This window comes from Crocuta crocuta, unplaced genomic scaffold, assembly GCF_008692635.1.
Source record: "Crocuta crocuta isolate KB4526 unplaced genomic scaffold, BGI_CrCroc_1.0 scaffold430, whole genome shotgun sequence".
NCBI lineage: Eukaryota > Metazoa > Chordata > Mammalia > Carnivora > Hyaenidae > Crocuta > Crocuta crocuta.
Genome location: NW_027527934.1, coordinates 3,074,491 through 3,088,664, shown reverse-complemented (window position 1 = coordinate 3,088,664; position 14,174 = coordinate 3,074,491). Strand labels below are relative to the sequence as shown.

General features: G+C 52.0%; 1 protein-coding gene across 2 annotated transcripts; it reads left to right on the top strand.

Annotated features, from left to right (window-relative positions):
• The first annotated feature begins 246 nt into the window (after positions 1–246).
• RETSAT (retinol saturase) lies at positions 247–14,118 on the top strand. 2 transcript variants are annotated; one of them, XM_077751914.1, is made up of 11 exons: positions 247–515; positions 3,964–4,146; positions 4,473–4,714; positions 5,255–5,453; positions 6,164–6,361; positions 8,350–8,469; positions 11,550–11,688; positions 11,910–12,019; positions 12,112–12,278; positions 12,493–12,652; positions 12,910–14,118. In XM_077751914.1, exons 1-11 carry the CDS (start codon positions 320–322, stop codon positions 13,041–13,043), a joined length of 1,848 nt encoding a protein of 615 aa, XP_077608040.1. In that variant the 5' UTR covers positions 247–319; the 3' UTR covers positions 13,044–14,118. The 2 variants fall into 2 exon arrangements, with proteins under 2 accessions (XP_077608040.1, XP_077608041.1); XM_077751915.1 differs by lacking the exon at positions 6,164–6,361.
• The last annotated feature ends 56 nt before the right edge of the window (positions 14,119–14,174 follow it).

The window sequence follows — 14,174 nt, the reverse complement described above, 5'->3', positions numbered from 1 at the left end:
GGGGTCCCGGGCCCTCCCCGTCCCCGCCGCCCCCCCGCCGCCCCTCCCCGCGCGTGCGCACGGCGTCCCGGCTCAGCCTCCGGGCCCGGAGCGCCCCACCTCCCGGCAGCCTGGGAACCTCCGCGCTGCGAGAGTATGAGCCGCCCCGAGGGCCAGTCCGCGCTACGCTCCTGGCTCCAGGCCAGAAAGGTCCTGGCTGATCAAAGGTCGATGCCGCCTTCGCACCCCGGCCGGGAAGGACAAAAACGCGCGGCGGAGGCACGGCGGCACAGGCTGGGCACCCTGGCTGCGGACCCAGTCCTTGGGCCCCAAAGGCGCCATGTGGCTTTCGCTGCTGCTGCTGCTGCTGCTGCTGCTGCTGCTGCTGCTGGTCATGCCGCTGCTGACAGTCCTCTACAGAGGGCACCTGTGGCCGTTCGCAGGCAGCTCCCCGAACCCCTTCTCCGAGGACGTCAGGCGGCCCCCCGCGCCGCTAGTGACCGACAAGGAGGCCAGGAAAAAAGTTCTCAAGCAAGGTCAGCGAGAAGGGACCTTAGGCTCCAAGGCTGCACTTGGGCGGCCTCGCAGGTTTGAGTTCAGATTCCAACAGGGCGAGCCGCTGCCCACCTGGGCCTCAGTTTCCCGACATGTAAAGTGCTGAGAGGGCTTCCTTGAAGTGGAGGCGGCGCTTTAGTGTCTGCTACCGGTGAGAGCCTTTGCCCAGGCAGGCCCCCGCCCCCCGGCCGTAGTGGCCCCACGGGGGGGGTGGGAGTGGGGGGGTGTTCTGTCCTCCTCATGCTAAGGTCATGGTGATGAAGTTTTGAGGTGATGGTGAGGTGGTCCTGAGCCTGGGGCCAAGAAAAACTTCTTGAAGACATCTTTGGTACAAAAAGGTCATTTTATTAAGGCACGGGGACAGAACCCATGGACAGGAAGAGCTGCACTGGGGTTGTGACAGTTAGCTCATTATATACCCTCAGGTTGGGAGGGGTCAGGGATAGAGTAAGTCTCTAAGGTATTTTGGAAGCAAGGTTTCTAGGACCTTGAGGGGCTAGGGAAATGCCACTTATTACCGTTGCCACTCTCAGTCATGAGCCCCTTTAGATGCATATGGGGGGCCATAAGCTTGGAGTATGATTGCCAGCATAGATCTTGGGGCAGCTGAGATAAAGGAAGTTGACTTACAGGATCCTCGAAGTTGGGATAATGTTAAGCCAAGATTCTCTTTTGCCCCTTGCAAAGTGCCATCATTGAGGCAGCTGAGCTCCAAGAGGGAGGTCTCTCTGTCAGTTTCAAGGACTTGTCAATGGGCTCTAGGCAGTAAGGGAATTTACTAATTTTTCATTTCCTTCGTTTTCCACATCACCATGGCAAGTACTTAAACACTTTTCCTTTGTTCTTGGGTAGCCAAGAGTGTCCAAGGAATATCACACAGATCCCACCAGGGGTGGGGTGGGGGTGGGTGCTAGCTTGTGCTTTGCTCCTCCTTAGCCTGCCTCATGCTCCCTCACCAAATGGCATAGCCAGGAACAGGTCCATGACCCGCAGGATAGACAAGAGACCTTTTCCCCCGCTTGGTTATAGGACCTTAACTTTCCCCCTTACCCTCCCCCATGGTTCAAGGACATGGAGAAGCTGCACATCTCTTCCAATGCGTGTGGGAAATTGTATTTTGCCACGAAGTTTGAGTGGCTGTGCCTCGTCCCAACTCTTATGGTTGGTTCTAAAACTTTGGGAGAGGCTCAGCAGGGTGCCTCAGGCGGAGAGCTGCTCTTTGGCCAACCAGAGTATCTCCACTACCATCTTTAGAACATACTTTGAGGGGCACCTGGGTGGCTCAGTCGGTTAAGTGTCTGACTTCGGCTCAGGTCATGATCTTGTAGTTCGTGGGTTCGAGCCCCACGTCTGGCTCTGTGCCGACAGCTCAGAGCCTAGAGCCTGCTTCGGATTCCCTCTCTCTCTGTCCCTCTCCTGCTCATACTCTCCCTCTCTCAGGAAAAAAAAAAGCATATATTTTGGGGTCCCTCATAAGATTTAAAGAAAGAGTTGTGCTGCTTTAAGAAAAAAATTAGATCTCCTCTTTGATGTCCAACATTCCTCCCACTTGAAAATTTTAGAATTCTGTGTGACACATCTTGTGACCCAGGCAGAGACAATACTGTTTTAAGTGGAAAGACTGTTAGTCTAAACTTCTGAGATGAGGGTTTTAGCTTGGATTCTGTCACTAATTTACTGCATAGCCATTATTAGCACGTCACTCCACTTCTCTTGGGTTGGTCTAAAAATGAAATGACTAGGGGCACCTGGGTGACTCAGTTGGTTAAGCGCCCAACTTCGGCTCAGGTCATGATCTCTTGGTTTGTGGGTTCGAGCCCTGTGTTGGGCTCTGTGCTGACAGCAGCTCAGAGCCTGGAGGCTGTTTCGGATTCTGTGTCTCCCTCTCTCTCTGACCCTCCCCTGCTCACGCTGTCTCTCTCTCTCAGAAATAATGATTAAAAAAAACACTAAAAAAAATAAAAATGAGATGACTAATGTTTTCCAACTGGGTTGTATGATCTATTAGTGGATCATGAACTCGATTTAGTAGATTGCGTTTCAAAATGTGGTAGAACAGAAAATATCAGAGTTATCATACATAGTTCTGTGAAACTTCTATTTCAGTTATTGTGAAACTTCAACTTCAGTTATTTATATTATGTATTTATTTATATTCTGGGTTGTGATATAAAATGTATTTTTCACCAAAAGTTTTTTTAAAAATGTTTGAAAAGTTAGAAGTTTCCCAAGTTCTCTTGCAGCTTGGAAAAATTCCAAATCTCAGTTCTTCAAGAATGATCCTTAAAGAACAGATCCTGGGGATGCCTGGGTGGCTCAGTTAGTTAAGCATGTGGCTTCAGCTCAGGGTATGGTCCCGTGGTTCGTGAGTTCGAGCCCTGCATCGGGCTCTGTGCTGATTGCTCAGAGCCTGGAACCTGCTTCTAATTCTGTGTCTCCCTTTCTCTCTGCCCCTCCCCTACCCATGCTCTATCTCTATCTTTCTCTCAAGAATAAATAAAACATTAAAAAATAAAATAAAGAACAGACATTGTGGTGGAAGCACCCATGTGGCACCACGTGGTTTCCGTTTTATCTTGTTTAGGTGCTGGTCCCTTAGTTCTGCCTCCAGACTTCTCTGATATGAAGGGGTGGTGCTTTCATTTCTCAGCTCTGTCCTGCTCCACCCTCTGCTTCAGGATCTTGAAGAACCAATATAGGACCAGGTTGCTTCCCTGGTGCCTACAGACCCTGTATTTTCCAAAGATAACTGACTTGTGAATGGACAATTCCATGAGCCAGTAGCCTGCCCACAGCACTCCCCTCTGTTCCCCATTTCCTTGTTTTCCTTCTTCCATAGCTCTCCATTTGCGCTTAAGTTTCTCAGCCTGTGTTGTTATTAAACAATTTTTTTAATGTTTATGTTTGAGAGAGAGTGAGAGCAAGAGCGAGAGAGAGCAAGAGATTGAGTGGAGGAGGGGCAGAGATAGAGAGACACAGGATCTGAAGGAGGCTCCAGACTCTGAGCTGTCAGCACAGAGCCTGACGCGGGGCTTGAACTCATGAGCTGTGAGATCATGACCTGAGCTGAAGTTGGACACTTAACCAACTGAGCTACCCAGGTGCCCCTCAGCCTATATTATTATTGTCAGCTTTCTGTTTTTGTGTTTTGTTGGTTTTCTTTAAAAGTAGGGAAAATCCCCAGGCACACACTGGTTTTAGTTAAATTAGTTCCAATAAGACCACATCACTGTCTTTAATCTGCCTGGCAGGTCCTGAGTATTTCCCAGGTGAAATGTTTGAGATATCTCAGTCAGTTGCTCCATGCCCAACTGCGCTCGAGTGTTCTTGCACCGTATGAGCCAGCGGAGTCTTCCTTGGTTTCCACGTCTTTGCTCTTTTGCTTCCCCTGCCTACAAAGCTCACCCTCATCTCTTCCCCCTGCTGCAGCTTTCTCGGTGAGCCGAGTGCCACCGAAGCTGGATGCGGTGGTGATTGGCAGCGGCTTTGGGGGCCTGGCTGCAGCTGCGGTTCTGGCCAAAGCCGGCAAGCGAGTTCTGGTCCTGGAACAACATACCAAGGCAGGAGGCTGTTGTCATACTTTCAGAAAGAATGGCCTGGAATTTGACACAGGTAAGGCTTCTGTGGGAAGGGGCTGGGAGCATGGCCATATCTTTAAGGGGCTTGGAGCAGTCATGGCGGGATGACACTGGACATTTCTGTTGTTTTGGAGGCCCGATCATCTCTCCGGGCACCACATTCTTTGACAGCTATCACCAGTGGCAGCTGAACTGGGCAGAGATCTGGTGGTTTCTGCCACATTCCCTCCCCATAGAGAGGGTAGGTAGCACTCTCTGGGCACGGACTCAGCCAGGCTGGACCACTCTGCTCCTTTATCTACCTTTCCAGGGAGCAGCGTCCTTATCCCTATGACGCCTGGTTTTTCTGTCTCCCAACAGGAATCCATTATGTTGGACACATGCAAGAAGGCAAGCTTAACCGTTTTATCTTGGACCAGATCACTGAGGGGCAGCTGGAATGGGCTCCCCTGTCATCTCCCTTTGACATCATGGTATTAGAAGGGCCCGATGGCCGAAAGGAGTTCCCCATGTACAGTGGGAAGAAAGCTTACATTCAGGGCCTCAAGGAGAAGTTTCCCCAGGAAGAAGCTGCCATTGACAAATATATAAAGCTGGTTAAGGTAACATGGACGTGCTGAGGACCTCCCCCCCATCCTAATGCCCCGTTTATTCCCAACAAGGCTGACCTTCATTAGTGCAGTGACTGGGGGGTGAGGCAGGAAGGGAGGACCAGTCAAGTCTGCCCTGAACTTAGCCCTACCCTAGCTGACCTCTGCCCAGCTGGGCCCTTTCTCTGGAGCCTGGACTTGACAGCAGCCATTCTCACTCTGGCCTCTGGTGGGGGCGGGGGGGGGTGGCACTGTGTTCTCCTTTTGGACTAAGCTGGCTTCTATGTGGTCAGATCACACCTTTTTTTTTTTTTTTTTACTTCATCCGAGACCAGATGGGATTTTTTTCAAAAGGGATTTGGGCAGGACACTGAAACACAGAAAAGGACCCATCTGAATGTGGAATGGGAAAACTTCACAGAATACAGATTTTTGAAAATCCAACTTCAGCCAGGGCTAAGTGTTGCTGGGCCCGGGTGCTGGGCTGGTGCACAGGCTGTTGGAACGGTGATTCGGTTACAGGGGTTCCTCACTGCTAAGTTTTGTCCTCAGGAGGCCTCCCATGGAGTCGTCCTTGCTGTCTTGTTGAAGATCCTCCCGTTGCGGGTAGCTCAGCTGCTCTGCAAGTGGCCGCTCACCCGTTTCTCTGCGTTTCTCCGGACTTCCACCCAGAGTCTGGATGAGGTCCTGCGGCAGCTGTCGGCCTCCCGGGAGCTCCGGGCGGTGCTCAGCTACATCTTCCCCACTTACGGTGGGTACTGGCCTGAAGTCCTGGGTGGCCCCTGGAGGAGGAGGCATTGCCCTCTTGGCTCTCAGTATTTCTTCCTGAAGCTGCTTGACTGACGGCAGTGGAGCGGTATAAACCCAGGGTCGTCTGGAGCTTGTGGGTGAGAAGTCTGTCCACCTACCTGCTGGACTCCCTGGTAAAAATTCCTTGTGCTGCGCCCTGGATGGTTTTCCTTTTCTTTCTTTCTTTTTTTTTTTTTTAATGTTTATTTATTTTTGAGAGACAGAGAGAGACAGAGCAAGAGCAGGGGAGGGGCAGAGAAAGAGAGAGACACAGAATCCGAAGCAGGCTCCAGGCTCAGGGCTGTCAGCACACAGCCTGATGCAGGGCTTGAACCCACGTAACCGCGAGATCATGACCTGAGCGAAAGTCGGACACTCAACCAACTGAGCCACCCAGGTGCCCCTGGTTTTCTTTTTCAACCAGCCATGTCCTTCCTGTCTCGGCAGCATGGCACTTTGAGGGAGGACATTCCCACTGGCCCCAGGATCTGTAAGGTACCCTGTGTTTGGATGGAAATAGCTAGACCCTTTGGCTGCCCTTAGCCCTGGGGATCCTTTGGATCCTGGGATGGGTAGACTGAGGCTTGCATGCTTTTTAACAAGGATCTGTGTTCCTCTTTAAATGCTGCTGTCGCCTGCTCTTGCCTCATCGCCTCTTCCTTTCTTCTGTAGGTGTGACCCCCAGGCACAGTGCCTTCTCCATGCACGCTCTGGTGACTAACCACTACATGCAAGGGGCCTTTTATCCCCGAGGGGGTAGCAGTGAGATCGCTTTCCACACCATTGCTGTGATTCAGCGGGCTGGGGGCGCTGTGCTGACCAGTGCCACCGTGCAGAGTGTGTTGCTGGACTCCGCCGGGAAGGCCTGTGGTGAGAGCCCCGCATTGTGCTTCATGGCCCCTGGGCCTGGGTGGGGGAGAACTGGGGTGCAGAGAGAAACAAGCACTAGGTGTAGAAGAACCAGCCTCCTCGCGGGGAGTTCAAGGCTGAAACTGCCCCAAGCAGGGGCTCGGGGAGAGCGATTACTCTGGAGGTAGAAAGGATGCAAGAGGGATAAAGGATTGCATGGTCCTCAAAGAACAGTATTTAATCACTTATTCAATAGGTAAAAATAGTGATCCAGTAATCCATGATCTCCTTGGATGTAGGGGCTGTGTCTTTTAAGTTTGTTTGTTTGTTTGTTATTTATTTAGAGCACACAAGCAGGGGAGGGATGGGGAGAGAGAGGGAGGGAGAGGGAGAGAATCCAAGCAGGCTCTACACCACCAGCACAGAACCCGACATGGGGCTTGAACCTGCAAATTGTGAGATTATGATCTGAGTGGAAGTCAAGAGCCAGACGCTTAACTGAGCCACCAGGCACCCTGGGGGCTGTGTCTTTATGCCTGTAGATCTTAGGACATAATAGAGGCTCAATACATGTTTGGTTAGTGTTTGATGGGATGAATAAATTACCTGGGCACTCCAAAGGGCATTGTGGAGGCCAGCAAGATGCCTTGCCCTCAACCTGTATATGGCAGAGTGGTGTCTAGAATCTCGTTATCCTGGCTGGGGTCTTTACTGTCACCTGCCCAGAACACCAGAATTCCACTGTGGATGAGTTCTGTGAGGAGAGGGTGTGTGCAGGGAAGGACTCTGGTAAAGAGAACAGGCTATCCGTGATTAGGGGGTCCTTAAAGAAACAGCAGGGAAGGAGACAGAGAGAGGCCTGAAAGAAGAGGGCTGGTGTGACAGTGAATCCACCAGAAGGATCGTTTAAGGGGAAAGTGTGTGCATGGCCCACTGCACAAAAATGTCAAGGGAGAAAAAGTCATCAGCGATCTCTGAGAATGCATTTGTAGAAGGGACTAGGAAGTTGTTGGGTGAGAAGGGAGAGGTGGTCCAAGGTTGTGTGAGATTTTTCTCTGATGTCCACAAGCAAGTTCCACTTCCAGCCAGAGGAGGTCCGTGAAGCAAGGTGGGTTTATCAGTTCAGTTAAATTCAGTTCAGAAAATTACTTGTATTTTTCATGTGCTAGGTAATAAAAGATGGAGATAAAAAGATAAGATGGCTATAAAGAAAATCTATAATTCAGGAAGTTTCCAAGTATAGGGAAGATCACTGAGATGAAAGTGTCATACCGAGGCACAGACTAAGGATGGAGGAAGGAGGGCAGAGGTGCTTGAGCTAGCTCATGAAAGGTGAGAAGCTAGCCCGAACTTTTGGGATGTTGTTCCAGGCAGGAGGAACAGAGTGTGCACAGGCACCGATGCATGAAAGAGCTGACTATTTTTAGGCATCTGGAAGTAGGCTGAACCCAAAGACACTACCATTTTTACAGGTCAAAGTGGTTGAAGATCAGCTGTTTGATATGGTGTCACCTAATAGTTTAGTGAGTGTGGCCAGAGACAAGCCTGGAGACACAGAAGGGACCAGATCTTGGAAGCCTGGTACAAGACTTTGGTGTTTATCTTACTAGGTTGTGGTGTCATCGGAGGGTCTCCAAGTATTTTGGAAATAGAAGTGGGGCAGCAGTCAAGAGGGACTGGGATTCCAGTGGAAGGGCTGCCACCCAGGAGCTTTGTCACAGTTAGTGTGGAGGTTGTAGGGTTTGGCTACAGAAAAGGGCACCCACATGGCATGGGGAGAGAGCCAGGGAAGGTGAGTGCACAGGCGACTGTGGGGAGAGGCAGAGAGTGCCTGAGGATGGTTCTCTTGCTTTGCAGTTTTGCCTGGGCCCCGCCTGCCTGACTGAAGGTGGGCTGGATGCCCAGGTCTAAGATGATGAAGTGTAGGCTGGGAGAGGTCTGTGTAAAACTGGGGCCTTTTCTCTTCCTTCTGGAGGCACAGGACCTCAGCTAAGCTCTTGTGCCGCCAGGTGTCACTGTGAAGAAGGGTCAGGAGCTGGTGAACATCTATTGCCCCACTGTGATCTCCAATGCAGGACTCTTCAATACCTACAAGCACCTCCTGCCAGAGAACGCCTGCTGTCTGCCAGGTAAAACGCTGGGCTGCTTTGCTCTTCTGAGCTCCCAGCAGTGCCCCCTTTGGGAACAAGCTCGGCTGGTCTCTTGCTCCTCTTGACTGCCCTGTGACCGTCCTTAAGCACAACAGGTGAGCACGAGCACCCCGCCTCTGGCATCTGTTCCCAGCAAGGCCTCTGTGTCTGGGGGTTGGGAAGCAGCTCTCTTTGTCCTGAATTATCCCCAAAGACCCCTTGGTCCTTATCTCTCACTCAGCTCTTGGCATATTTATCCCCCATCCCCTATAACCTCGCCCACTTTGCCCTCTTCTCTTTCGAGTCTCTATTGCCTGTTTCCAGTTTCCCTAGATCTTAAATCATCTAATAATTCATGATGGTGGGTAGCGTCCTAAAGGAACATTTCTTGGGTTTGCAGTATGAATCCTACTTTTTTCCCCTAAATTCTTCACTTACTTTGAGTGGGAAAGCCTGGTCTGACATCAGTAAAGGAAGCTAAGGCCGGCATGGAGAAAAAAGTCTTGCTATAATTGTCGTGTGCTTTGAGACCCAAGGTTCTACTTTTTTGCCTCTTTCAGGAACCAGCTCCTGAGGGGCTGAGGCTGCAGGAGTACCCTTCTGGCTTTCTTCTGTCCCTTGAGTCCTGGGCTTGTGCTTGAAATCTGGGGCCCAGATATAAATAACACTCAGTACAGTCTTCTCTACTGATAGGCTGTGTCCAAACATAACAGAAGCCTGGTTTTGGGGGGTGAAGGGGAAGTAGACATATCTGTGGGTGAGCCCTTCCTTGGTAGGTCTGTGTGAGAGGCTTTACCTTTGTCGTGGTACGTGATCCTCACTGCCACCTGGAAGACAGATGTCATCATCCTAATGTTTATGCCGTGGGAGGAGAAGTGAGACCCATACAGGTGAAGGCCACTGGGGTGAAAGCAGCAAAGCTGAGATGAGAACACTGGCGGATCTGACTTAAAAGCCTGGGCCCTTGGCCCAATCTGGACTGAGCAGTGTGGTCCTCAGCTGGGCCTCAGCCAGCATCCGTTGCCAGAGAAGGCCTGTCCTCCCTCACGCTGTGTGGCTGTGTGGCTGTGTGAGCCGAGTGGAGTGCGGCCGGCCGACTGGCCAGTAGCAGGGCAGCTGGAAGACTTTGCCTTTGGTACTTCCTGCCTCCCAGGACCTCTGAACCCTGGCTCCGATGGGTCCCAGTGCCCCTCCTCCTGCCCTGCCTCCTCCCAGTTCGCCCTGTCAGGAGTTACAGGTTTAGCTTGCCCTCCCTTTACTAGTTACGGCGTTTACTGTTTCTGTGTATCTAAACCAATGGCACCAACCCTACCTGGCTGAAAAACCAACTGCCCCCCTTAGGTGGAGCATTGGCTGTTGCCTCAGATGAATCCCAGTTTGAGAGCATTTTAGGCAGTGGCAGCCATGATGCTTAACTCAGGAGACCCTCAGGCGCGGGGACTCTTGTTTCCACCTGCTTTGCAACCATCCACCTCTCAGAGAGGAGACCAGATATCTGGTGGCCTTTGGGGCAGGCAGTGCTGGTTGGGGTCATGTGGAGGTGCGGTGGTCAGGCAGAAGGAGCCTCGTGAATAGGAGCACTTTTCTTACTTCCACTGCTGAGCCTTGAGGAGGCTCCTAGGCATGGTTTGGAGAGGAAGTTGTGTGAGTGGGGAAGACTGGTCTGACAGTATCAGTAAGGGAAACTAAGGTTGGCATGGAGAAAAAGGCCTGGATATAATTGTCGTGTGCCTTATTTGGGACCCAAGGTTCTATTTTTCTGCCAGGTATGTGGTTGCTGGATCACATCCTTCTAGTTGGAAAAAAGGGAAGGAGGGGCTCGTGAGGTAGTTGCTGTTCTTGAGGGCCTCTGGAGACCTAGGTGGTTTCACTCCTATGCCCCGTTTTCTCCATGACCACCCCAACCCCCCTGGAGAGGGGGAGCTGGCAGTGAGATTACCCCTGGATGCCGGGACCCAGGCGAGAAGGTGGTCCTACGGCTCCAGGGCAGCCCGCCGTCCCTTCCTGTGGCCGTGGAAACCCACATTCCGCTTCCGTGCTGACTGCGCCCCCGTGGCCCAGCGGTCTGTCAGGCTCCCACTGGTGGTCCTACTGTAATTGCCATCCCGCCTCCTTTCACTCTCAAAAGGTGCCTGTTTTAGATGATAAATCCTATGGTCACCCTACACGTAGCACTCGGTTCTTTGTAGCCTCTATTAGGAAAGCCAACTTCTTCCAGGAAAGCCTCTTTTCCAGCAGACAGGCAGCATATCTGATTCCTTGTAGTGTTCCCAAAGCCTAGCAGAAGATTCAGGACATTTTAGGTCCTCAGCAAATACTTGTTTAACAAATTAAGCACAGCAGCCAGTGGCCCAGTTACCCCGCAGGCAGGTGATGGCCCTGGGAATGGGAATGAAGGAGAAGACTCTATGGGAGCTGTTTCCAGAAGACTGGTCTGGGGTCATTTGTCGAGAGGTGGGGAAGCCCGGCTGCTCAGCTTGCGGGGGGGACATCAGATGGATCTCACAGAGGCTCTTGCCTGCTTCCACAGTGCTCTCCTTCCCTCCTCCCCTACCTGAACCCAAAGTGACAGCTGGCAGTAACGCTGCTGGCATTTGCTCATCTGCATTGCTTACCATTTTGAGGTCTTGTACGGCCTGTTCAGTACATTAGGAATTATGTATATTCGATCATTAGATGGCTTGTATTAAATATAATAATGGAAATCGAGGCTTATACCAAACTACTGTTCATATGTGTGGTCTGTATAGTGTGGGGCCCAGTGATCTCATAACTTAAAGTCATTAGGGGAAGATCGCAGGCACTGAGCCAGCTTAGAGAAGCTGGGCCTCCTGGGCTTTTAAGGGGGCTTAGTGTAGAAGTCAGGGGGGTGGGCAGAAGAGTGGGAATCCCGGGGGTGTGTTCTTGCCAGGGAGAAGCTGGAGAAGAGGAGGCCCCTGCAAACACTGTTATTTTAGTGTTGAAATAACAGTTGTGAAGATGACCCAGGTGCTAGGCCGGTTGCTGAGGGTAAGGCTGCCGGTAAAGTGAGCAGGTTCTCCCGGCAGCGGTCCACACAGTGCCCATCTACATTTCGGCAGGTGTGAGGCAGCAGCTGGAGATGGTGCGGCCTGGCTTGAGCGCCTTCTCTGTGTTCATCGGCCTGCGAGGCACCAAGGAGGAGTTGGGTCTACAGCCCACCAACTACTTTGTCTATTTTGACACAGACCTCGACAAGGCGTAAGGCGTGTGTGTGCGTGGTGTTGGGGAGGGTGTCAGCAGGGGCCCACAGCCCACGGGCTCTTGCTTCCTCCCTTGATGCTGGAGAATCTGCAGCAGATGTGGAGTAGGCCTCAGCTTCATCCCTGTGGGAGGTCCGGGGGGCTGGCCTGTCCTTGGGGCAGTGGCAGTGGCAGTGAGGAGCAAGGCCTGGGATCGGCAGCCACACCCCTCACTCTCAGGATGGAGGACTACGTCTCGATGCCCAGGGAAGAGGCTGCGGCGCACATGCCTGTCGTCTTCATCGCTCCCTCGTCAGCCAAGGATCCCACCTGGGAGGACCGGTTCCCAGGTGGGGCTTTCAGTTCGGGGCGGGGGGAGGTGGGGGGAAGGTTGGAGCAGGGAAGGGGCCTGGTGTTAGTAACCCCAGCTCTGTGTCCCTAGGCCAGTCCACAATGATCGTGGTGGTGCCCACCTGCTATGAGTGGTTTGAAGAGTGGCAGGACAAGGCAGAGGGAAAGCGGGGCAGCGACTATGAGACCCTCAAAAACTCCTTTGTTGAAGCCTGTCTGTCAGTTGTCATGAGGCTGTTCCCACAGCTGGAGGGGAAGGTAGGCGGGCAGACTGTGTGGTAGTAGCAACAAACCTCTTGGTGCCATTTCTGCTTTCTTTTGGGGAGGGAAATAAAGCCCTAAAATAACTAAGCTCCAGGGAAGGGCAGGGAACCCATCTGGGGAGACAGTTCAGTTGAGGAGAGCAGAAAAGGGAGGAAACGAGGATTTCACAAGGCCCCACTCCCACCCTTTGACTGTCTTGTCTTCTCAGGTGGAAACTGTGGTTGGAGGGTCCCCACTGACCCACCAGTTCTATCTGGGTGCTCCCCGGGGTGCCTGCTATGGGGCCGACCATGACCTGGACCGCCTACATCCTCACTTGATGGTCTCCATGAGGGTCCAAAGCCCCATTCCCAACCTCTACTTGACAGGTACACTGACTGCCCCATTTCTCCAGGGCCTACAACCCTGGGCCTCCCGGTCACCCAGAGCACTCTGTTCTGTCCTCTGGTGCTACTGTCCCCTGCAGCCTTCCACATGGGGATGGGCTGCCCCAGCAGACTCTGGACCCTGATCCTGATGTAGAGCCATCCGTGGGTGGCCTAGCTTGGAGGGATGAACATGAGAACCCTTGCTGCCCACCTCCGCTTGGGGAAGATGCTCATGGACCTGTGCTCTTGTCTCCTAGGCCAGGATGTCTTCACCTGTGGGTTGGTGGGGACCTTGCAAGGGGCCCTGCTCTGCTGCAGCGCCATCCTGAAGCGGAACTTGTACCTAGACCTTAAGAAGCTCAGCTCAAGGATCCAGGTGCAGAAGAATTAGTCCAGCTGGGGAGGAGTCTGAGGAATTTGGTTCGTGCTACGCCACAACCCTTGACTTAGCCATAACGTCTTTCTATACTGGTTCTTTCCTCACGTAAGGCACTCTAATCCATTTCTGATTTTTAAAGGTCTGACACACAGGTCATAGTTCTTCAATCACAGTTCTCAAGCTGTGCCTCTTTCAGCTCATAGCTAACACTGCTGTCCCTACTAGAAGGCCTGGAGTGGGCTGGTGACTTGGACAGCTTGTTTGGTCAAGCAGGGCTTTCACACTGCGCTTCCATCGCCTCCCAACTGAGTATTCTTTTGGTCAGGTGGGCAGAACCCTCTGAAGTCTCGGTCAGGTGAAGCAGCTTGGGCCATTGTCCTGAGGCTTCTGCTGCTTCATTCTCCTTGCTGCACTGAAGGAGTTCCACACTACTGTTGAAAAAGGGTCCCTTAAAGAGATGCTTGTCAAAATCTAGGCATGGTTTTGGTTGTAGTTCCATGGCTTCAGAGGCCCCCAGAGAGGCCATTTTGGCTGGTTCCAGTGGCTCTTTCAGAGGGTGGCCAAAATGCCTCTGATAGTCTCAGTGTGGTTGTGGGGGCTGGGGGTAAAGACGTTAGCAAAGTTTATGTTAGAATATCCAATTCATATGCAGCCAGGCCCTGGGTTTGTCTTATTTTCAAGGTGACACTGGGTCTTTATTACATCAGCACCAAGATACCCTCATGGAGCCCAGTACCTGAGCCTCAAAGTTTATCTTCCAAAAATCCACAGCAAAGGGTGATGTTAGCAGCTAGGGCACTGGACTGGAAAGGTGACTTCATGGGGGTTGAAGCAGACTGAAAGAACATTCCAGGCCAAGGTTACAGCAGATAACAACCACAGAGGTAACTGAGTGTAAGACAAATAACCCAGCTACCTCCTAGACCGAGAACACGGGCTACCTGGTGGGGAGGAGTGGGGCTGGAAATCAATCAGGACCAGAATGTGGAAAGCTACAGAACGTGTGCAAAGGCCACGGGTGGTGTTCTCGTTTATTGGAACATACCCAGTGACTGGATGGAAAGGTGAACAAAGGCTGAAGGTTTAAAAAAAAAAAAAAAAAAAAACCTTTTCCTTAAAGAAGGCCTTTTTTTTTTTAATTTT

Bases quoted from the DNA above. Each gene is read 5' to 3' on its own strand.
- RETSAT (XM_077751914.1), top strand. From the start codon at position 320: ATGTGGCTTTCGCTGCTGCTGCTGCTGCTGCTGCTGCTGCTGCTGCTG. The intron at 5,454-6,163 runs GTGGGTACTGGC...TTTCTTCTGTAG, and splicing joins CTACATCTTCCCCACTTACG to GTGTGACCCCCAGGCACAGT. The intron at 12,653-12,909 runs GTACACTGACTG...CTTGTCTCCTAG, and splicing joins TCCCAACCTCTACTTGACAG to GCCAGGATGTCTTCACCTGT.